Here is a 23,063-nt window from a genome sequence, read left to right as displayed (position 1 = left end):
AATGGCCTTGGAGGAACTTGTAGCCTTTCTCCAATGTGTTTGTGAGGGTTCCTTTGCATTTTTTGAAGACAAGACACAGAAGAAGAAGAGGGTGTGTTTGTGTTTTGAATTGAATGTGTAATGTGTAATGTGTAATGTGTAATGTGTAATGTGATGGATATATAGCAAAACGACTAACGTTCTTAGTCTTTGGAGTGTGAGGTTTACATATATATATATATATATATATATGAGTATGTGAATGACCCTACATTTGAAGGGAAGACTTTTTATGAGTTGAAAAAAATAAAAAATAAAAAGAATATTTATTGGTCTTTGGCTTGGCTACCAACTGGAGACTTGGTCGATCTAGAATCTGAGACTTTTTCATTTGATGTGTATAGGAGAGCCGGAACATTTGAATTTGAATATAGCAAGTCTTGTCAATCAAACCCCTTTTAAATAAACAATGTACATTTCATTGGGACATGTCAAACACCTTTGTTACTACTTACAACGTGTTTGATTTGGCACACAATTGGGGCCTGCAGGTTTTGTTGTTAATTAGTTCTTGTAACTTGTAAGTGATGTTTGGCCTGCCTGTTATGACCAACCTATCTAGCTAGCTATTTTGCCAACTTGCTGCAAGCAATGTAGCTGTAGTGATGTGGTCCTCCTTTTTTTCTCCAAACTTAATTCACTACAAGAATATTGTCAATAGATATCACCTATTTTATATCAGATTTGAATATGACTGACATTATAAAACTTATAATATCAGATAATTTTTTAGCTGATTTCTAAACTCTATTAGATATCACATGGTTTTTTTCAACTGATATATAATATTTTCATTTTTCTAAGAACTTATAAAGACATCAGTATAAATTGTTAACTGGTATCTTAAAACAACACTTATAATTTTTTATCCTAACACTGATATGTAATGTATTTTTTCTGACTTAAATTTTTTTGTCCTACTCCCAAGTCCCAACACTTAGACATATACAGATATACTAAAAATTAAAAACCTAGGTCTATCTCTCAGCTCACTTCTCTGTCTCTCTCTCTCTCGCCGTCGCCTCCTCCTCCTGCCCCTTCTCCCTCTGGTCTCCGTCTCCTCCAACACCCAGCCAAGGACCCGATTCGAACCCTAAATGTGTCAAACCCATTTCCAGCGATCCATCGTTTTAGACTCGATCTCACTCTGAGTCTCTCAAAGCTCAGACACGCCCCCGCGTACGCCTCCCTAATCTGCTCGCTCGATCTACCCAGTCGCCAATGGCGGCCATTGCCTTGGTCGCTCGTGAAGCATCACCCCTTCTCCGACTTTGGGTTGCGGCGTCGATTGGAGGTTCGAAAAGTATGTGGGTTTCCATTCTCTGTCTTCTAATTCTGTTAGTTTAGGTTTCTAAATTTCTTCAATTTAAAGGGATTTCTTAAAGTTAGGGTATATATTCCTTAAATTTCTGAGATCATGGGGCACGATTGAGGTTAGGGAAATTACTTCCTTCGGTTTTTCTTCAATTTGAAGGTTTTAATATTTATCAGTTCCATGAATTTCCCACATCAATTTTGGGTATGAAAACGGGGTTGTGGCTTGGTTTTGGGATGGGTCTGTGGCTGGGTTTTTGGGATGGGTATGTGGCTTAGAGCAGTTTCTTGTGGATTTTGGTTCCACTGATTTTGTGGGTGGTGTCTGTATTATTCATGGAGATGAGAATTTGAGGAGGGTGATGAAGTTATAGAACTTCCCACGGGTATTATTGGCTTTGGAGATGGAAAAGGGGCAGTAATTGACAATGGCACAATCTTGGCGTATCTTAACCTGGACATTTATGATTCATTTACGAAAAAGGTAGATAATGCTCTGTTAGTTCACATTCATTTGGATTTTGTCGTCTAAATTCTTACATTGGTATTTCTTGTTTTTTTTTTTTCTCAAAAAAACTTACACTGGTATATTTGATAAATAAGATATATTAGCCCGGCAGCCTAACCTGAAATCGCTTACTGTCGAGGAGTAGTTTACATGTTTTGAGTATTCCAAAAAGTAAATCATTAGCTAATACTTTTTCATTCTATTTTATTGATTATATTGTTAGTTTTTGTTATATGCATTGGTTACTTACTTTTTCTTCCAAATCGCTAATTTAAGGTCTAAACAATAGAAGTTTTGCTTTACTTATATGAAGAGCAGTGAGACTCGTAGAAAAATACCTTACTTTTCTTGTGGTTTTTTCTTGCAATGTTGATAATGCATTTCCAGTTGTGAAGTTCAATTTTAAGAATTCCGTTACTCTGATAGTATATCCTCAAGATTATCAATTCCGGTTACGTGTAAGTTATTTAGTGATTTAATTATTTATTTTGTGATCCATTGAAAATGGATTTTATCCCAAGCTGTCTTTCCCTGTTTGCTTAAGATTAATAGTGTTTACAACAAGGAAAATCAAATAATCTTGAGGGTTGATGTTCTTGAGGCATTGCTAAGGTACAATTATATACCCTGTATTTGGTTTATTTTGTTCTCTCTAATGGGATATAATGTGTGTGAGGTTTTGGTTTCTCATGGCCTGACATGTATATAGGTTTGGCATAAGTCCAAAGTGTTTATTCTCAGACTAGTTTCTTGATGGAGTGTCTAACAAAAGTCTTATAGGCTTCTATGTGTTCAGTAGTTCTATTGGCACTGTTGTATTCTATTGGAAAACAATGCCATGCGGCCCCTAGTCTTTTTAAGTCAATGTTGTGCAAATGAAGCTGCATTATAAAATTATGAAAAAAGGAAGGTAAAACCAAGCTGTGTAGAATATTTAAGATAAATGTAGGATAGTAATCTTGAGTGTTCTTAGTTTCATGTATGTCTATTTCTATGTCAATTCATGTATTTTTGCCTTTATTTACAAGGTTATATGATGGACAAGGCATAAGCTAGTTTGGGTTATTAGCTAGAACTCTGCACAAGAACAAGAAGAATTATATTGTAAGTTTTTCTAGCTATTGGGTATACAGTATACTTAATTACTAGTTGGCACTTTTGGAAATGAGAGTCTATCTCTGTTTCTGATATGTTCTCTTTCTTGCATATTTTTGAACATGAATGTTAATTCAAAGCCTTTCAGCAGGCCTACAATGTCTTGTTGAATGTTTGATTCAGTATGCCTTTTGCTCTTTAATTTTTCTGCTGCTTAATCTCTTCTTAATTCGTGTAGCTTCTTGATAAGTTGGTCATACTTAGTTTTATTAGAGGATACATGTGGACTTAATTTAGCATTCTAATTTCCTTATTGCTTGGTCATACTTAGTTGCTTAATTTAGCATTCTAATTTAGCTACTCCCTTTGCATGTGAATGGGTTTATCATTTGTGTGCTTTAACTTTTTTTTTTTTTTTTTTATATATGTATTATCTATGATATGTAGATTTGCATATGAATTCCTATATATGGCGTTTGGCTTTCTTTATAATGGAAATGGTTTGTTTCTGCATTATTAATGAAATTGAACAACACAAAATTACTGTTGTCAGATGGGATGAGAATATCTGCATTAGCATTCACCACACGCCCATGTCATACACTAGCTAGACTTAAAATATTGTTGTTAGTGTTACTGAGTATAGGGGTCAGAACCAATCAAATCCACACCACCTCTTGTGAAGTCCAGAGTCAAGTCCACGTGGTTCTTGGTAGCTTGATAGATGGCTTAAAGCTTAATGAAGGGCTTAGATTTTGGATTGGACACCCATTTGCACATGCATATATGGCACCTGCAAATACACACATAGGTATCATTGCTTTAGTGTTCAGCATGGGCTGAGCTAACTAATATTTGCTCATCTTTTAGCAAATGCTGAAGTATGCATCATCTTGTACCTTTACTTTAAATATTTACTCATCTTTCATAAGTGATGTAAGTTCCTTGCACATGCATACAAATTTCTGCTACTTGTTCAGTCCTTTTTTTTTTTTTTTTCAATTATCTATTTTGGGAAGTGCAGGGGATTTGCCTGTGGAGCGAGGATTTGACTTGGGCTCTAAAATCTCTTGAGTAAAATGGAGAAGTTTTCGGTCTTCCAACTTTTCAAATTTAACAGGAATCTTTTGGGGTTATCCCATCATAACATGTTGATTTTTCCCCCTCACAGAATCTTTTAGGACGTTAATTCATTCTTCTCTCCCCCTTGATAGGATAGGCATTATTTTGTTGTTTAGTCATCATATTCTCAAATGTATTAAGCTTCTATTAAGTTATTTAAATGTTATTCGCCTATTGCATTTGATTTTTGTCTAATGCAACAAATGTTTTTTCTTTTCTCCAGACTGTACATGAAGGTTGGATCTATCAGTTGAAGCTGTTCTGTGATAAAGATTACCCAGAGAAGCCACCCAGTGTTCGTTTTTATTAACGGATTAACATGACTTGTGTTAACCATGAAACTGGAGTGGTATGCTTCTAATTTAATTTCATATACATTCACTTGATTTTGTTGTGCAGTTGTTGCTGTGGTTTGCATTTTTTCTCGCTGCTGCTAGTGATTTGCACTTAAAATATTTGATTGGTTCTGACCCGTATACTCAATAACAGCAAAGAAGGGGCTGAAGGTAGCCATTAAGGTATGTTAACCTTTGAAATGTACACACCACACGCGGAGACACATGTGTGTCAGTATTAGTTGGTAGTGCATTACTGCAACCTTTAATGTTCTTTTTGTTGCTGCTTCTCTTCTTTTCATGGATAATCTATGGAGTTGTCCTGTGAAGAATTAGAGGGCCTTATCACTTTTTTATGAAAGTGGCTTGTAGAAATTTAGGTTTTCATTAGATCAATGCTCTTTTGTATGTGTAATAACAAAGCAATTCTACTAACAGATTGATAGTTTTCCAAATTATTAGTAAATCACAAGTGTAAGTGCTATATTAGATGTCATAAAAAACATGGCCCATGTCTCTGTTAACCTTGTGTGGTTTTGTTAATTAATCTATGATTTTGGATACTTGAACCACCTGCATGGCCCAAGATTGTATTGCCTTTATGTTGTTCATACATTTGGATTGAATACTTGGAGTATGAAGTGTAATGCAATTGAATCTAATCTGATATGCCTTTTGTCCTTTTAAGTGGTTCATTAAGTAATGTATACGTACTGCCCAAATTTTTGACTAAGTTCAACTTGAAGAAACTGCATCTTTGTGCCCTTTTAATTAAGTTCAGGTTACCAATTGGTCCAAATTGGAGCTGGAGTAAAAAGGCAACCTTATTTATTCTTTATGCATGTTTAGTTGAAAATTGAGATGAATAAGGCATGCATGTAGTCAGTATATAGGACTTGTGAGATCAATGAATTTGTGGTTAAATTTGAGAATATATATTCCTTTGATGTTTTCAGTGGTCCAATCTGAAGATCAAGCGAAGCGGATACACACAAGATCAAATAGATGAGGTGCGGGTGGAATGGGGAGATTTGTGAACTTCAATTATCTTGAGACCGACAAGTTGGTAGGTGGTGTACGTTTGCCTTTTTTGTGGATAGAATTTGCTGTCGAGCATGTTCATATTTTGCAAAGCATGGAAGAAGATTGAAGATTGGTGCTTTTAATTAGAATACATGCTGCCATGCCAATATTTTGTAAATGGTGGCAAAAGTTAGAACTAGCTAGAGACATAGTGCTGATTTGCAGATTAATTAGCCTAGGTGCTGCCATGCTAATATTTTGTACATGTGGGCAGCTTTAATTTGGTATATTACAACTTGTGTTTTGGTTTTGTAAAGGTCTTCACAAGCATGTTTTGGTTATCTTATTAGATATTTGTACTGTAAACCTTTTGGGGCAGCTTTGAATATTGTTATTGGTAATTATTGAAATATATATATGGAATGAGAATGAAAGATTTTGTGTCTGCATAAATTTCTGGCCATTTCAATTTACTGGCTCAAATTTATGTATTGATATCGTTTTTAGGTGAAAAAAAACTGATATATAATGTACATAACAACTGGTCTAAAGGATGTTTTTATATCAGTTTTGGTCTAAAAACTGGAATGTTTTAATTTTTTGATGTCAGATTTTATCTCAGACCTGATATATAAACGATGTTTAAATATCAGGGTCTGTTCCATACCTAATATTGATACCTAGTTATATATATCTGATTACACTAAACGATATCAGTTTTGGACTAATAATTGATATTTTATAACGCTTTGATATCATGTTCTTTCTCAGATCTGATATAAAAACAATATTTAGATATCAGGATCTATTCCATACCTGATATTGATACTATAGTTTTATATCATATTCTACCTCAAACCTGATATTGATATCGGGTTATATGTCAGTATTAGTATCCAATACGATATCTATTGACCAATCCTGTTGATACTTGGATTTTATAGATATCAGAAATAATATCAAATTGGATATCCATTTCGTATTTAGGATATCAGGTTGAAAAAGAAAAATGATATATAAACAATGTTTACATATCAGTTTAAAACTAATATCTAAAATATGAACATTAGATATCACGACGCGCTATATCAGACGGCTACCCAAATAGATATCAGTCCAGGACTGATATCTATCGACATTTTTGTTGTAGTGTATACTGTCACTAAAATAATTAGTAAAAAAGAAAATAGTGTTTAAATGTAGTATGGAATTATAGTTGGCTGGACGCCAACCCATTAGTTTAAAAAGGCTGTTCGTTTATTGGTTCTGAGGACGTACCCTATATTCTAGACCTTTCTAGTAGGGATGCAATGTAACTTGGTTTCTAGAATACCCAATACTGGACCTTTCGAAAAAGAATACCCAAAACCCGATATTGGAACCGAAACTATATATCATTTCGGATTTAAAGTTTATGTATAATAACAAACACAATCCAAATTTCGGATTTAATTAAAGGATTTGGCTACTCCATCGAACCCAATCCAAATGCTACAATATGTATAAACTATATTTAATTATAATATATAACAAACACAACGATCATAAGTGAAAATCCAACTGTTAAAATAACAAAGATTTAATCATTTAAGTAATTAATTACCATATATGTTTCCTATTAAATCCAATATATGGTGCATGCTGTTCCTCTCTCTCTATCCAGCTCTATGATATGATGACGATATTATGTTTATGTTATATTTATAGTAAGTAACTTTATGTAAAATATTCTTTTATCAAATAGTTTGATATATTAATTATATTTTTAGATAACATAACAAATTATATACCGTCTAACAAGAAAAGATTGCTCATAAATTGTATAATCATACAAATTTATGTTCGTTCATTCATGTAAATGAAAACTAGGAGCTTGGTTCTCATGATTTAAAAAAAAAAAAAAAAAGGTTCATTGGTAATTCTAAAAATAACAAACCGAATTAGGTTATTGCGACTTTCATCAAAACTCTAAGAGCCAAACCCAAATTAATCAATTCAGGTTGCAGCCTACCTTCTATATGACTAGCATCCACGTACGTACAGGATCTTCTTTTTAATAGATATAGAGGCCTAGCTAGGCAATGTGAGTTCAATCAAGATCACTGCCCCACACATTAAATTAAAAAAAACTAGTTTCTTTCTCTTTCTCTTTCTCTCTGATTGATTTATTTGACTTCAATTTTTTTTTTCTCCAATCATGAGAATTAAGGCCAATAATTAATTTTAATCATACACCATTCAAATTTTCCTTTCTTTATTTTGAAAAATTCTGGCCTGGACAAAAGTATAATTGCATGCATATATGTGAGACAAGTATAAGCATGTGGTGTAAGAAAATATCAATATTTTAATTAGAAAAATGCAATATAATATTTTTAATATATGTATGTGGCTATCCAGATTTGTGGTGGGTTTTATAAGCTTTGGGAAAGCATCTTCCACAAAGGGATCAAAGAAGATAATAGAGCATTTTGATGATCGCAATATGCATACCAAAACTAAGCAGCAATGATGCGGTATTTAATAAAGTTGTTTTGTACTCTTTCCTCAGTAAGGAATGTGATTAAAGGGTATTTAATTTGTGTGGTTTTAAGATAATGATTCCTTTAGATGATTGCAAAGCATGGTCCCATATATATATAGTCAGCAATAAAAAGAAAAGCTATTTGTGAGGTACCCCTCTTGTTGTCAATTTGTGTGACCTCAAGGTCATGGAATATACTTAACTACGTCTTATCAGTCCCATAAGAAAGAAAATGACATTCACACTAGCTAGCTCTCTAAAATATCTGCAAAATCTTTTTAGAGATTAAATCAATAATTAATTAATTAAGTTGGTGTGTGAGGAATTAATTAAATTAAGGTAAAACTAAACCAAACCATGACAACTTTTTCAGGCTTTGATCTCTTCGATTTTTTCTTGTGTTAGATTTTTTTGTAAGATCATGTAGCATACTAAGGTGATATTATGAATTCATCTAAATTATAATACATATTCAGTTAATAATATTATATCTCTAATAATAAATCCTAAACCTAATATATACTGCATTATATATAATTGTATACATGGTACTACCATCACACACAATAATTAAAATAACTAATACGCGGTGCTATTCATGATTTATTACAAGTTTACGTCTCATCAACAGAATTTTTGATGAGTGACCATTTTGGGTATTTTTCAGATTGATAGTGCCCAAGCAAGCTCTTAGGTATAGTGATTGGCTAGTATGTACTTTGAAAATTTAATTTCCTTTGGCGATAGATTTCCTCAACCCCTAAATCTTAATTTATAAGCATTAATTTACGCTTTTTTATTCAATAACTTTCACCTCCAAAAGAGACATTAAAGAAGATTTTAAGTCCATTTTCTAAGGAAAATCTCGATCTTCAGTTCATTTCTGACAAAGTCATGCTTACTGCTCATATTTTTCTTCAGTTTTCATGAAAAGTTAATTTGTCACAGAAAGGACTTGAACTTTCCATGAAAACTTTTGTTCTTTTTTTTTTTTTTGTTAATTTTTATTATCCTGTTTTCTTTTGGTTCCTATCTTTGATGTGATATTATGTTATTAAGTTTCTTATTAAAAGGGATAGAGTACAAAGGTTGAAGGTATATAAAGCATCTTTTGGAGACTGAGATGAGAGATATGGGTGAAAAATATTTCCCTCTTGGAAAACAATTAAATAGAAGGTGCAGAAAGTATTGAAACTAACCGTGGCTGACTTACCACAAAAGATTTACTTACAACAATAATATTCATCATATTAAGAGCATCTCCAACCTTTTTCTAAATCGATCATTCCTTAATGTAAATTTGGGAACAAAAGACATAATTAAATTACAGTTCTGATCATTTTCTAAAATATAAAACTTTACTAAAAATTTCCTCAACCCAAGTTGAATGGATAGGTTTCTCAAAACCTTCAACAATCAAATTTTATATGATTTGGAGAAATTTCAACTTTAGCATTGAAGAACCATTCTCCAAATTTATCCTCATATTTGAGGAAAATATAAAAAAAGAACTAGAGATACTCTAATAATAATGATAATAATACTTTTGATGATGATAATTAAAATTAACAATTATATATATGCGTGATTAAGAAGCGATGGAACCCCAGTATATATGGTCATACTTCAAATTAGTGACATGTTTATATTCTCTTCTCCAACCAATCATTAGGAAGCCATTTCTTGTAATACTAGTGCTGTAACTATTTTTTAATTATTATTTTGGTTTAATGTCAAAAACCATCTTTTGCGGGCGCGCGGGTCCTCAATTGTTTACCCCCCCGCGTGATCTGGATCAATCTTCTAATTCGCTCTTCGTTTGATCGTGCTGCTTGACATTAAAATCTAACTTGGAAATTGAATGAAGTCTAATTCATGATCAGATTCATATATAGTATGACAAAGAAAATAATATATATTATATAGAGAGCAAATCAATGGAATAGAAAGATTTGAGATCATAAAGGAACATAGATAATTTGGAGTTCACTTTCACGTTGCATGTTCTTTCTTGTACAATTTACTCAGATAGATGTCTGAAGTTCGAGGAAGAGATGATATATTGGGAGGAATTGAGAAAAAAAGGAAAGATCCTTACCTTCTAGGGGTTGATGGTGTTGAATGCGAGAGAAAGCCAAAAACCAAGCAATAGCTAGCTAGCTAGCAACTACTACCACAACTTATCTGATCACAACATAAATCATGGCGCAATTTAAGCATATATATATATAATATGATCAAAATAATAAACTAAGATATATGTTAAAGACAATCCATATATGGTACAATTATAATTGTGAAGAAACAGAGATCGATAGAGACATAGAGTACTTCTATAATAAGTTGGAGTGTTCTATATACCTTAGAGAAAAATATGTTATAAAGTAATCTGTTTTTTATTTTTTCTTTCTACAGCCAGAGTACCTCTCATCTTTTTTTTTTTCCTGATCATCTCTCTACATATTTAAAAAAAAAAAAAAAAAAAAAAAAAAAAAAAAGAGCAATTAAAAATATGTATAGAACTATATTGCTAGCTAGCTATGATCGATGATCTAAAAATATCTATGGCCTATGGCCTCACCTGAATTTATAGCAGATTGCTATATATATATATATATATGAATATATACCCTTTTATGCTCAAAGGAATTTGATCATCATGAGGTCACTAATTCCCCTAACAAACAAAATCTCAATTCCCAATATTCCAAATCTATACATCTAATTAATTGTTTTTTATCTCCCCCAAACAAGAGTACTATACAACATCATCACTATCTTCATCATCTTCATGATCATCACCATCATCAATGATGTTGTGTCTGTGGCGATCGATACCTGCAAATTTCTGATCAACATAATACATTGTATAGCTTTAACTGGGCCATAAATAATAATAATTATGTGCCATTATCATCATATAGCAACGAAACCCAGCGAAGCATCCGAATTGGGACGAATTAAGATTTAAGAATACCAATTCATCCCCGGGAGTGAATACGGTGTTCGAAATAGACCGTCCCCAAGTGACCCCAGCATTGCCTGCTGGTGCAATGGAGGAGGCGTCTGAGGAAGCTGGCAAAGCAGAGTTGCAAAAGAATTAGTCCCGTCCGTACTAATATTATCCAACCCCTGCAGCCTCTTGCTCGACGATGGCCCACAACCATCCACGTCCTGATCCTCATTCCAGTACAACGGCGGCACTCCTGCTGCTCCTGCTGCTCGCTTTAGTCCAATGGACGACAAGGAGGCATCCGTACCACTGCTCATCATCCCCTCCAAGAAATTCTGGTCGTTTTCGATGAATGTCGGGGGTGCATAAGATTTCGGAAGGTGCAGCTTCGCATTCTGATGAAGGTGCTGGTGGTGGCCCACTACACCCATCATATGCATGTCTTCCATGGACTCCTCCCTCTCCTGATCCATGGCCCTCTGCGTGTTGTTCTTCTTGTAAATTCGACACAGCACCCAATCATCAAGCTACACATGTTACCAATCAGATTGATCCAATCATCAAAATGAAAATAAAATAAAACTAAATTTTATTACTTTTTTACCCTTAAGGAGTTCTTCTTGTTGCCCAAGTCACACCCAGGTGGCTTGTTATTGGGCTTGTTATCCACAATCCGATACTCGTGCATAATCCAATTGGTTTTGATTCCTTTTGGGGGCTTCCCTCCGTAGAACACAAGTGCTTTTTTCACACCAACTTTCTGAGTCCCCCCGGAAGTCAACACCGGCTTATCGGTTCCGGTCGCCTTCCAATACCCCGAGGTGGCCGCTCTGTTGGGTCTTGCTCCGTTCGGGTACTTCCGGTCTCGCGGGCTAAAAAAGTACCACTCTTGCTCTCCAAACGTAGCCTTAGCTGCACAAACAAATAATATATATATATATATTACTCATTCACCAAGCATTCGGTATTCTTTCTGAAAACTGTTTTTCAATTTTTCGAAACAGTTTTTGAACAGAATATCAAAAGTGATCCATCTTAATTTTTTGTACCTGGGAGCTCCCATGGGTCGAACTTGTAAAGATCGACCTCCGCGATGATGGCAACGGGGAGGGGCGCGGATGTGGCCTTTTTCTTGAGGTAGTGAACCACTAGCTCTTCGTCGGTTGGGTGGAAACGGAACCCTGGCGGCAGATTCGGCTGCGGTGGTGCCTGTGGCTGTTGCTGCGGCGGCTGCTGCTGCTGCGAGGCTGTGGATGAGTCGGTGCTCTCCATGTTTGGCTCTTGGGTTTTGATGAGGGTTTTTCACCCAAGCACATATTACATATCACACCCACAAAACCATGTGGAGAGAGCTCAAAATGTTGTATGGGGGTGGCGAGGTCCTTCTTTTATGTGTGAGAGAGGCTAATGAACGCCAATTCGAGGCCAAATGTTCGAGTGCAGTTGCATGCATGCTGTTAAAGTGGGCAGCCGATCACGAGGAGACGCGAAATGGGGCCCAGGGGTAGATTAGTCATTTGGGAAGTCTAATTACGGAATTAACCATGGCTTTGGCTTGGGCCCAAAATGGTGCATGGGTATGAAAGGGACTCTGTGGTGGTTAGCAGATAGATGGGAGTGAGGTCAGCAGGTGGAGGTGATGGGTACCTTATGAGGACGTGAACTGGAAGTGGACCGTTGATGGGTTGACACGTGAAATTCCCGGTTGCGGGAGAGGCCGACACGTGTGAAGGGAGGGTGGTGGGGGCCACAGCCCACACAAGGCAACAAAAAGATATAGACGGATAAGTGTGGGGGTGGGAACAAGCTTTACGCTTCAGATGTCATGCTTTTGTTGCGCTAATACCACCAATATTGCAATGGGACCCCACTTTCACCAAGAAACCATGGCAGACTAAGACTGATTGGAGATCCTGGTTTCCTCTAATTAATTCTCCACTAGTTTCTGTTTAATCTTTTCCTCACTTGAATTTAATACTAATTTAACTTTTGTTATCATTATAATAAAACAGAACGATTTTTAAATTTTTAAAAGTATAAATTCAATTTAGACACATAACTATATATGTTATTTCAACGGAATCCATAAACATTCAAATATTTTAAATATACACCTGATTTATTATGTAAATTAAAAAATGAAATTTTGTCTATCAATTTATTGAGAGATCGGTTAAATGTCAGCTTGACTTTTACTAACGGGGACTAATTGACGACGTGGCACCAATTCAGCATACATTTCCCGCCAAATGAGCAACACATGTCCACTTGACACGGGCTCACACACCCATCACCTCTTTCTCGCTCGTCGAACACTCTCCTGACCATTTAGTCTCCAAAAAATATCACGTTTTCCCCCAAATTCGAATATAAATCTCTCACTTATGTTCAACGAGCGAGAAAGAGATGATGAGTTTGTGGACCCGTGTCAGGGGTTAGGTGGACCTGTGTCGCTCATTTGGCGGGAAATGAGCGACACGGGTCCACCTAACCCCTGACATAGGCCCACAAACTCTCTCTCTCTCTCTATTATTATTAAATTGTGGGCCCGTGTCGCTCATTTGGCGGGAAATGTTTGTGAGATAGCGCCACGTCGCCAAGTAATCCCGGTCAGCAAAAGCCAAGCTGTCATTTAACTGATCTCTCAACGAATCAATGGACATAAATTCATTTTTCAATTTAGATAATAGATCGGGTGTATATTTGAAATATTTTAAAGTTTATGGACCCCATTGAAATAGCTTATATAGTTATGTGTCTAAATTGAATTTATGCCTTTTTTAAATTTATCTCCTGATCCGAATGACTAACATCGTTTTAGCTTTTATCCAATGGTCTGTTGTCTATTTCTTAAATTTACTTTACCGCCCATAAAAATTAATTTACCACCTCTCTCCTTAATTAATTTCCCTTTAACATTCAACTTTCTTAATTAATTTCCCCTTTAAACATGTCACCATGAACATCAGCATTCTAAAATAAATGGGTTACTAATAATCTTTTTGAGCCCACTAAATAACTAATTTTATAATTTAAATAATTTATTTTATAAAAAATGAATTAAATTAGAAATCATTAATTACTAAGGTGACCCGGGTGCTAATGTAATGACAATCTTGTAAATTTAGGTTAATTAACTATTAATGTGACCCACGTGCTAATTACATGAATAGACTAAATAATTAATATAGTACACACTACACATTCAGTGTCATGTAAACAATTAATATATGTCTTGTGATGTACACATGATCGAGGGCATGACAATTCATACCGTCATACTCCAAGTAATTGTATGTATCATGGGGTCAGATGATGTTAAGATGTCATATAATCGGGACCCTGTGAATATCTTTTTTAATTCATTTTTTGTGTTTTCGGGAAGAAACATAGTTTTCTAAATTACAATTTTCATAATAGTTTTTGGAATATTATAAATTTAGTATATATTACCATTGACTTCAAGGTGTAATGTTACATATAGCATGGTGTGGTAGTTAATTAGCTCTTAATTATACCATTTTAGGCCAGAAAAACGAAAATAATAGATCGTCCATTCGTCCATTCACAATTTATTAAACTATATTATTTTTTCTAGCACTTGATTTTTAGCATTACACATATATATCCTTGGCTTTGTGGGTTTGTACAAGTTTTAGTGAGTAGGAATTAATATTTGAAAGCAGTGATAATTGTGGTTGAGTGAAAAATGCATATGTCCATGGTTTATTCGAACTCAATGTGGATAGAGCGATGGAAAGAGAGATGCGCGCATATATTATAACCTATAAATTAAGATGGGGGCTGTGTCTATCGTTGTAGAAACAGATGCTGATGAGGAAGTACAGTTAGCTAGCTAGTCTATTAGAGCAGCAAGATGTATGCATTGGCTGTGGCTGCTTTTGTTACTTTGGTATATATACATCGTTAATTTACGAATTCCCTAATAATTTCAATTTTTAAGATTTAATAATTATCTAGCTAGTATGATATCAGAGTTATAATTCTAGCAAGTTTTACAAATTATTTACTTATTTGATAATTTATAGGATGAGATTGCAACTATATTATCTACATTTGTTTATCTCTCCACAAATAATGAAAATAATGATGTGGTACTTACTACTAAATGAGTTGTGCCATGACCACTAAATTTATGATATTTGTTATACGTACGTGCTAATTAAGATGATGAGCCATATATACATATATTGCCAATGTCATCCCTTCTCATTTCTGACCTTGATCACTAACTCTACCATTTAATGTATACAATTAACAAGAGAGCTGGAGACAATATTGGATTGGTCATTGCCTGCTGGTTGAGCCAAAAGCTAGCTAGGTCTTAATTCTTAAAGTTCTTTTTGAGTCTTTGACCACCAACCAAGCACTGATGGCTCAAAAATTAAACTGGTACTGGGTGTGGACCAAAGGTCCAAAATCATGATGGGTGACTACATATGCTGGGGGGGGTCCCAGTGCTGGTTCCATCAACAACCAAAGGGCCCATTGGGGGTCACTTCTTGCTCTCCAATATTACTTATCACCAGGAGTAGAAGCAAATCCTTACATCACACTATCACATCTTAATTGGCATCTTAATATTTTTTTTTTGGTCAGAAAATGGCATCTTAATTAATTCTAACACCTCCACTCAATCTGTCACACACACACACACATGATGTAGAGTGCAGATACACAAAGTCTCATATATACTTTAGAAGAGTAGGACTTGTGAATCACACGCCTGGCATGCATGTGCTTATAGCTCATCTGCCCTTCTCTAGGCTCTCTTCATTTTGATTTTTGATCATCTAGCTTAATCAATCATAATTAATCACACCAACAACTTTCTTTTTAGATTTGGAATCACACACCAACTTGATTCACTAGCTGTTGATGTGAATTGACTGAATTCTGAATCTACGTGGGGCCTTAAGGAGCATATATACAATTAATATTATGCTCCAAAAAATTTTGTTTTGTTTTTTTGTTTTCGTTTTTGGGAGCTGAGAGAGGATGGCTGGGCAATAACACTATTGGCTGCTCGATCAAGTACTGGAAAAAGAGGGGAAGTCAGTTTTCCTTATTTGTCAATGCAAAATTCCCAATTACAAGATTAATATTAATTGCTTAATTATTTTATTTTATATATAAATACATGAAAAATAACTTTTTGAAACCCCAAACTTGTTTTAACTCTCTATGCCGCTGGTGCATGTCACAACAACATTCTCTACCATTAATTACAAGGAAGGAATTGTACTTTAACATATCAATATAGTTAACAATTAATTTACACTACTTAATCAACCTCTAAAAATCAACCATTTCTAGCCAATTAAAAGAAAAATCTAAAATCAATTACTCCCCTTGTTTTATGAAGTAATGAGAGTATCCCACTTGTAAACTGTAATTGGGTAGCAACAAGATATGATCTAATTTATGTTTTCCTTTGTTAGTACAAGGGACAAGGCTATCTAGAGATGAGATAAAATCTTGCCTAAAGTCCAATCAACTTTGTTGCAATTACAAACATGTTGTAGAGAACGGCCCAACAAATTTCTTAATGTCAGCATGGGTTGCCATACAAGGCAACATTTCCTGCCGGCACCATATTTCTCTCCAAAATGGCACTACATGTTGAGCAAACCTTGTCACTACCCAAAACCATCACCCCCAAAAAATCAATCTCATCCTTAGCTTGCAGACTACTTGAATGCATGCCAAGCCCAGGTCACAGCATTTACCCCTACACTCGAAATTACGATTTCGTATGCCCCTAAAAATTGCATCGCATGAGTTGATGATAGCTAGAGACCTGAGAAATATATGCATAGTACAAAAGCTTTGGAACATGGTGGGTACGTGGTGTTATTATTGGTATCCATATATGCATGTGACTTTGGTATATAAGAGGGTTGAGTCAATGGCAAGAGATGATGCTACCATGCATGCATATATACCAAACTGTGGTATCAGGTCAATTTTTGCTGTCTCTGCAGGGTAAGCCTAACTTGCCCTTTATCTTTTAGAAGTGGAAAAGAGTAAATTTACATGTGCACACGGTATGTACTTTCATGTGTATATATTATGTTTGACCCGTGATGTTTAATGCTCTTATAATGATATGAATGACTTGTGCACCAAGCTTAAACAAAATAAGCTATAATCATCATTCAACAATACACCTAGCTAGCTACCTAGCAGATCTATTTTGGTGCTTGCATACTTTCTTGTGGTGTAATATGATTGAATCAACAATTGTATGAATTAGCTGAAATATAATGAAAGAAAAACTGATCATTGTAATTAGTTGTTATTCTCATTTAATTACTTAATATTGGATTGATGTAGTTCTCACATAATAATGCTTTGACACATCCCATATGAAAAATTTTAAACTTACCACGCATTTCTCTCACTTTCATTCTATATATACGTCCTGTCTACCCCAGTGTTTGATGGCATGCACAATTACACATAACTTAGTAGATCATGGAGTACTAATTAAATTACCAATTAAAACAATTATGTAACAAAAATTCTACCATTTTAACATTACGTATCCCATAATGTTATCCGCATTTGAATATATATCCTGCAAAGTGTACATACGACATAATCCTTTTTGGGATTTTGATGTTAGATATATGTGATAAAATTTGTTGGTTATGCCACATGTGAGTCTCTCTCCAAAGTATATAGAGCCGCCCAACGTACGTATGAAATTCAATCTATAATAGGAAGATCTTTGTCTGACAAACTTATAATCGGAAGATCGATGCAATTAATTGTAATAATATAAACTCGATCAAAATCTCTTTGGTACGATAATGAAATTTGTTGGTTTACGCTAATTCCAACAGCTTTAATAATTATTTTGTATTCTAGCAAAATATTGTTGGGTTATGAATATCTTGTCTGTCTATTAAGGAAGATTCATGAATATTGATGTATTATGAAGCTCTATGGGAGATCATTGGTATGAGGGTTGCTAGTGCCAAACTATTATATAATTATATGATGACATGCATAGGGAATTAATTAATTAATTAATTCTGCCACAATATTAAAGGCCAAATTTCCTCAAATCCCTCTAACAGACTTGGGCAAAGTCACAATTGCATGACCCTCTCACACATGTGAATGAAAACTGGCTCTAAGTCTGTTAGTTATCATTATTATATATTCATGTCACACGCAATCGTATAAGTTGGGTAGAGCACACCAAATTTTGCAAAGTTAATTGCATGTGTGTGAGAGCTCCAAACAACGTGCAAAAACAATGGCCTCAAACTTTTGATGATCTTAATCTCATTTGCTTTTGTAACCCATCATTATCAAAAAAAATAAAACTAGGGCTACCTAACTAGCTTGTTGGGTTTGCGTTTCCAAGTTGGCGATCACACACACAAAAGCAGACATACATGCATGGATATATATAAAAGCTTTCTTTGACAACAAGATATATTCTCTTGTACATTGCATGCATCACACACCCTTTAACTTGGCCTAATTTAAATGACTTGCAATGACCAACTTTCTACCACCTTTTCACAAAACCCTATCCCAAAAGGCTCGAATGGTATTACAACGTTTTAACTTTTAACCATGTGATGGAATATATTGGCCAAAAAAAAAAACCATGTGGTGGAATATATATTGGATGATTTGTGACGTGCACTATGTCGTCACTAATATTGCTTGTCAGTTCTCACACTCACACATGCACTTATACGCAAGCAAGCTAAATATGTAGTATTGTAGTGCAATTGCGATTGCACTAGAATTAATGATCAAAATAGTCAAAGATATTATCAGATATGCATGGTTATTAATGTCAGTAAAACTATATACCAAAAGTAGATCATGAATATTATCCGATTGATGGATAGTACAGATAGGTTTTTTTCTGAACAAGATTCACGAGGCGTATAGCCGCAAAATGATGCTTACACGCTAGAATGATAGCCATATACATATAGAGATATACGCAGCATATCAGCATATGCTATATTATATATATGAGCCCAAATATTAAGGATATATACATATTCGTTAGTGTTGTTGTTAATTTATTGTTGTGATCGATTTTCAACGCATGTAATTTATGGGCAAAATTAAGCTCATGCTTGTTTGCAGTACGTATACTTTCAGTATATTAATCATATGTATAATTCAGTAAATAATCATATATTTATGAGAGATATATGTTAATTGTGATAAAATTTGAGCATTCAACTCAAAATCAATTGGCAATGAGTAGAGAGGCTCAAGACCTTATAAGCACATATGCTAAGCTCTAGTTTTCCAATCTGAGACATTGCTTCATATTACTCTCAACACGCCTCATGCACATGTGAAGAGATTTTGAGTTTAACATGTGGACAAATTGTATTGGGTAATGTATAACCGTTGGACTTTACACGCAGATAACCAAACTCTGTTATCAAAATAGAATTTGAGCATATATCCAACCCAAAACTAATTGGCAATGGATGAAGAGGCCCAAAACCTTATAAGCACGTACATATGTTAAGCTCTAGTTTTCCGATGTAGGACATTGTTCTATATTACTCTTAACAAATTACATACATACTGTTCTCACCTATGTTTTAATTGAAATTAACCAGCTTTTGTGAGTGTTCATTCTCAAGTGCGATGAAGTACGTAGCAAGCAATAACGCATGCATGTGAGGCTTCATCTAGCTCATAATTAGTTAAACTCCCTAGTTCTGTCAATATATATAGTATGCATTCACTATGCATGCCCTATATAATTTTCTTTTTAATTTTAGTTTGGAAATTAACTTCCTAATTAATTATTATTATTATTGAAGCGACCTGATCGAATTTACACTTTTGTAGTGTTTGTTTCTCAAAATCAGATCTTAGGGATCCCATACGTACTCATTCCTTAAAACATGCTGGGCTTTTAGAATGGAAACGGTGTTATTAGGATAAGAACAAAATTTTATAGTTGAATTGGCAACCTTAAATGTAGAGATAATTATTTTTAACCACCAAAACTATAAGCCCATAGATAGAAAGAAAATTTCAATCTTATATACTATATATTATTCTGAACTAGTTTTTTTTTTTTTTTTTTTGGCTTTTGGCTTCCATAAAATCTTGAATACCTGTCCGCATTGTGTCATTTTCCGATGGAACTCACACTCTCCTAGCATGACATATATATCCCGTAATTATAAGAAATCACAGCCTGTTTTAGTGACAGCTGGGTCTGTTTCCACACACAATCTAGATATATTTGGATTTCAGTACTTCGACAGACTGCTCGATCGAAGGCCCATTGTACGTCATGACAGCTATGAGTCCATATTTCCATGTATTTATATGTATGCTGATGTATAATGCTATCATACACAAACAAAACATATATACATGTGCACTTATATATATATATAAAATAGTGTTAGAGAATTTAAATTTATATTTCAAATGACATGTAGATTTTATAGATTCACATCTATGTCTATTTCAGAGCTCATTTATTTACAACAAGCTAGTAAAACCATAACACATCATTATAAAACTCACATTTGAAATCTCTAGCATCATTGTTATGTATGTATTGGTCACTTGCACTCTACCTCATATTGTTTGAATGAGATTTTATTTTGTTCCTTGATGTTCCAATTTGATCCATTAGTTTATACACATGTTCACACATTGTAGCTATATCGACCCTGCATTCGATTTAGTATGCCTTAAGTCAAATGGCATGGATTAGAAATCACCTGGCCACCATTTACTTTTTTTTTTTTCAATGAAAATGGCCCAAAGCCAAAGGTTATGTATTCAACCCATTAGAAGGTACATGGATATCAGCAAGCTAGCAGAAGGCCAGAGATCGAGCCAAAAAGGCTCATCTGATCAAATCCCTAGAGCATAGTGAGCAAATTCATGAGCTACAACATTACACTTGAGAGGCTGGTATATTGAAGAGAAATAATTAACCTGAAAAGAGTGACAACGCTCTAATCTCTTCAAGCTCTAAGAGTATAAAAGAAACTAACAAATGGTGGGCATTAATATAATATATATCCTCCCAACTTGTGATCGATCCTGTTGCTACTGCACTTGCGACATGTTATGTTTTGGGTGGGAACAAATTCATTCATTGTCTACCTAGGTGGTCCAGTGGTCGACACTAATTTGATTGATTTGACATAAAAATTAAACGGGGTTCAATTCAAATGCATAAACTGTAATAATGTACAAATCAATCAAGCTAGGATTAAAGTGAATTAAATTGCACTACAAATAATATAGCTTAACAAAGCCAATCGAGATGGTGTTAGTGTTGAATTTGCTGGTTATTGTACTTGGAATATGACCAGGAATTTATGCAAAAGTGTACAGAGGTTACAAAGAGAATTTCAGAGGAATAAGAAAGGAAGAAGATGATGCACGAAATGCCTCATGTGCAAGATGCACACACACCAGCAAGCTATATTCCATTTCAATTTCTGTTACACAAAACGACAACGTAACAACCAATATAGCCGTTGCCACTCACGAGCCTATGAGCTCTTACAACCACTCAAGCACCACCCTATGAGGCAATGCCACCAATGCAACAACACTTTAATTAACAAACTAAAACAGAAATAAATTCATCAGGCAAATGACTTATTTAACTCCAATACTCCCTTCTAAGGATTTGACTGATAACACTCCAAGATGATTCCTCAGCTCACAAAATCTTTCTCTGGCAAGAGCCTTGGTAAAAATGTCAGCCAATTGTTTCTCACTCTTGCAATACAGTAGCTCAATCTCTCCTTCATTAATGGCATCTCTAATGAAATGATACTTCCTCTTAATGTGTTTGGACCTCTGATGAAAAATAGGATTCTTAGTCATAGCTATAGCAGATGTATTATCACACATAAGTGGAGTTGCTTCCATTTGTTTTTCACCAAAATCATGTAACACAAATCTCAACCACATAGCTTGTGTTGTTGCTTCTGCAGCACTGACATACTCAGCCTCTGTTGTTGATAGTGCAACACTATGTTGCTTCACAGATGCCCAAGAGAAAGCTCCACTTCCAAATGAAAATGCATATCCTGAGGTAGACTTCATGTCATCCTCATCTCCTCCCCAATCACTGTCACAATACCCTATTAGGATTGCAGCAGTGTCTTTCTTGTATTGGATGCCAAAATCCAAAGTTCCCTGTATGTATCTCAGCACCCTCTTAGCAGTACCAATGTGCTTCATTGAGGGACAGTGCATGAATCGAGCTAAGAGACTTGCAGCAAACATGATGTCTGGTCTTGTAGCTGTCAAATAGAGTAGGCTTCCCACCATTCTTCTGTATTGTTCTTTATTTGCTGGTGTACTTCCATCATTTTTCTTGAGTTTATCAGTCGTTGCTAGACTTCCTTCTCTCATCATGGCCCTTTCCATTGGTGTACACGTATGACTCTGATTGTGGATGAATCAAAAACCCCCAAATCAAACCCTAGAGTATCTACAGCCACTTTTGGTCATTCCTTTGGTATCAATTTCATTTATTTTTCAAGTTCTTTGTATTCTGATTGTTCACCTTATTTATTATTATATTGTTAGTGTTAAATATTATCTTGTTAGTTGTATTCCTTTGGTACCACTAATATATCCAACTTCAGATTTTATTTAGTGTTAAATATTATCTTGTTGTTTGAGTCTATACCACAAGTTGAACGTTATGATATGCTACTTGGTTTTTTGGTGATATCTAGAGCTTCTTTCATATTTTTCATTTTCTCCTTTATTGTTGCAGATTTATGATAATGATCAAAATGTATGTTTTCACCTCTATACATTAATTATAACTTCGAATATGGCATGTTTATAACTCCAAAATATGGTTTTGCTTATGTTCAACTTTGACCAAACAAAATTCCTTTTTAACTTATGTTCATTTCCCTTGTGAGTATATACTTTGTGGTTTTGCTTGGTTGTGATGTAAGACAATAAGACCAAAAAGAAGACTTGAGGACCGAACCTCATGGGAGAGGAACGGACCTCCAGAAGCTGAGAAGAAGATTGAGGACCGGACCTCTAATAGCTGAGAGGAAGATTGAGGACCGGACCTCTAGTAGCTTGAAAGTGTGAAACCTTCATCTTCATTTGCAC

General features: G+C 34.7%; 1 protein-coding gene and 1 long non-coding RNA gene across 2 annotated transcripts; one reads left to right on the top strand and one right to left on the bottom strand.

Moving 5' to 3' along the window:
• The first annotated feature begins 4,495 nt into the window (after nt 1-4,495).
• On the top strand, nt 4,496-5,807 carry LOC147298082 (uncharacterized). The gene is made up of 2 exons (XR_015120059.1): nt 4,496-4,596; nt 5,370-5,807. It is a non-coding gene; the product is annotated as an uncharacterized LOC147298082 (long non-coding RNA).
• A 4,305-nt stretch (nt 5,808-10,112) lies between these two features.
• LOC147298081 (NAC domain containing protein 2) lies at nt 10,113-12,279 on the bottom strand. The gene is made up of 3 exons (XM_086229100.1): nt 11,963-12,279; nt 11,518-11,825; nt 10,113-11,440 (listed from the first exon to the last, which is right to left on the bottom strand). Exons 1-3 carry the CDS (start codon nt 12,183-12,185, stop codon nt 10,928-10,930), a joined length of 1,044 nt encoding a protein of 347 aa, XP_086085226.1. The 5' UTR covers nt 12,186-12,279; the 3' UTR covers nt 10,113-10,927.
• Nucleotides 12,280-23,063: the final 10,784 nt, after the last annotated feature.

This window comes from Dryas octopetala, chromosome 1, assembly GCF_963921425.1.
Source record: "Dryas octopetala chromosome 1, drDryOcto1.1, whole genome shotgun sequence".
NCBI lineage: Eukaryota > Viridiplantae > Streptophyta > Magnoliopsida > Rosales > Rosaceae > Dryas > Dryas octopetala.
The sequence above is the reverse complement of the archived record's forward strand: the minus strand, read 5'-3'. Positions and strand labels throughout refer to the sequence as shown.

Excerpts from the sequence above, each read along its gene's own strand:
- LOC147298081 (XM_086229100.1), bottom strand. The coding sequence starts at position 12,185 with ATGGAGAGCACCGACTCATCCACAGCCTCGCAGCAGCAGCAGCCGCCG. Across the intron at positions 11,826-11,962 it reads CGACCCATGGGAGCTCCCAG|CTAAGGCTACGTTTGGAGAG; the intron begins GTACAAAAAATT and ends TTGTTTGTGCAG. Across the intron at positions 11,441-11,517 it reads ACAAGAAGAACTCCTTAAGG|CTTGATGATTGGGTGCTGTG; the intron begins GTAAAAAAGTAA and ends TAACATGTGTAG.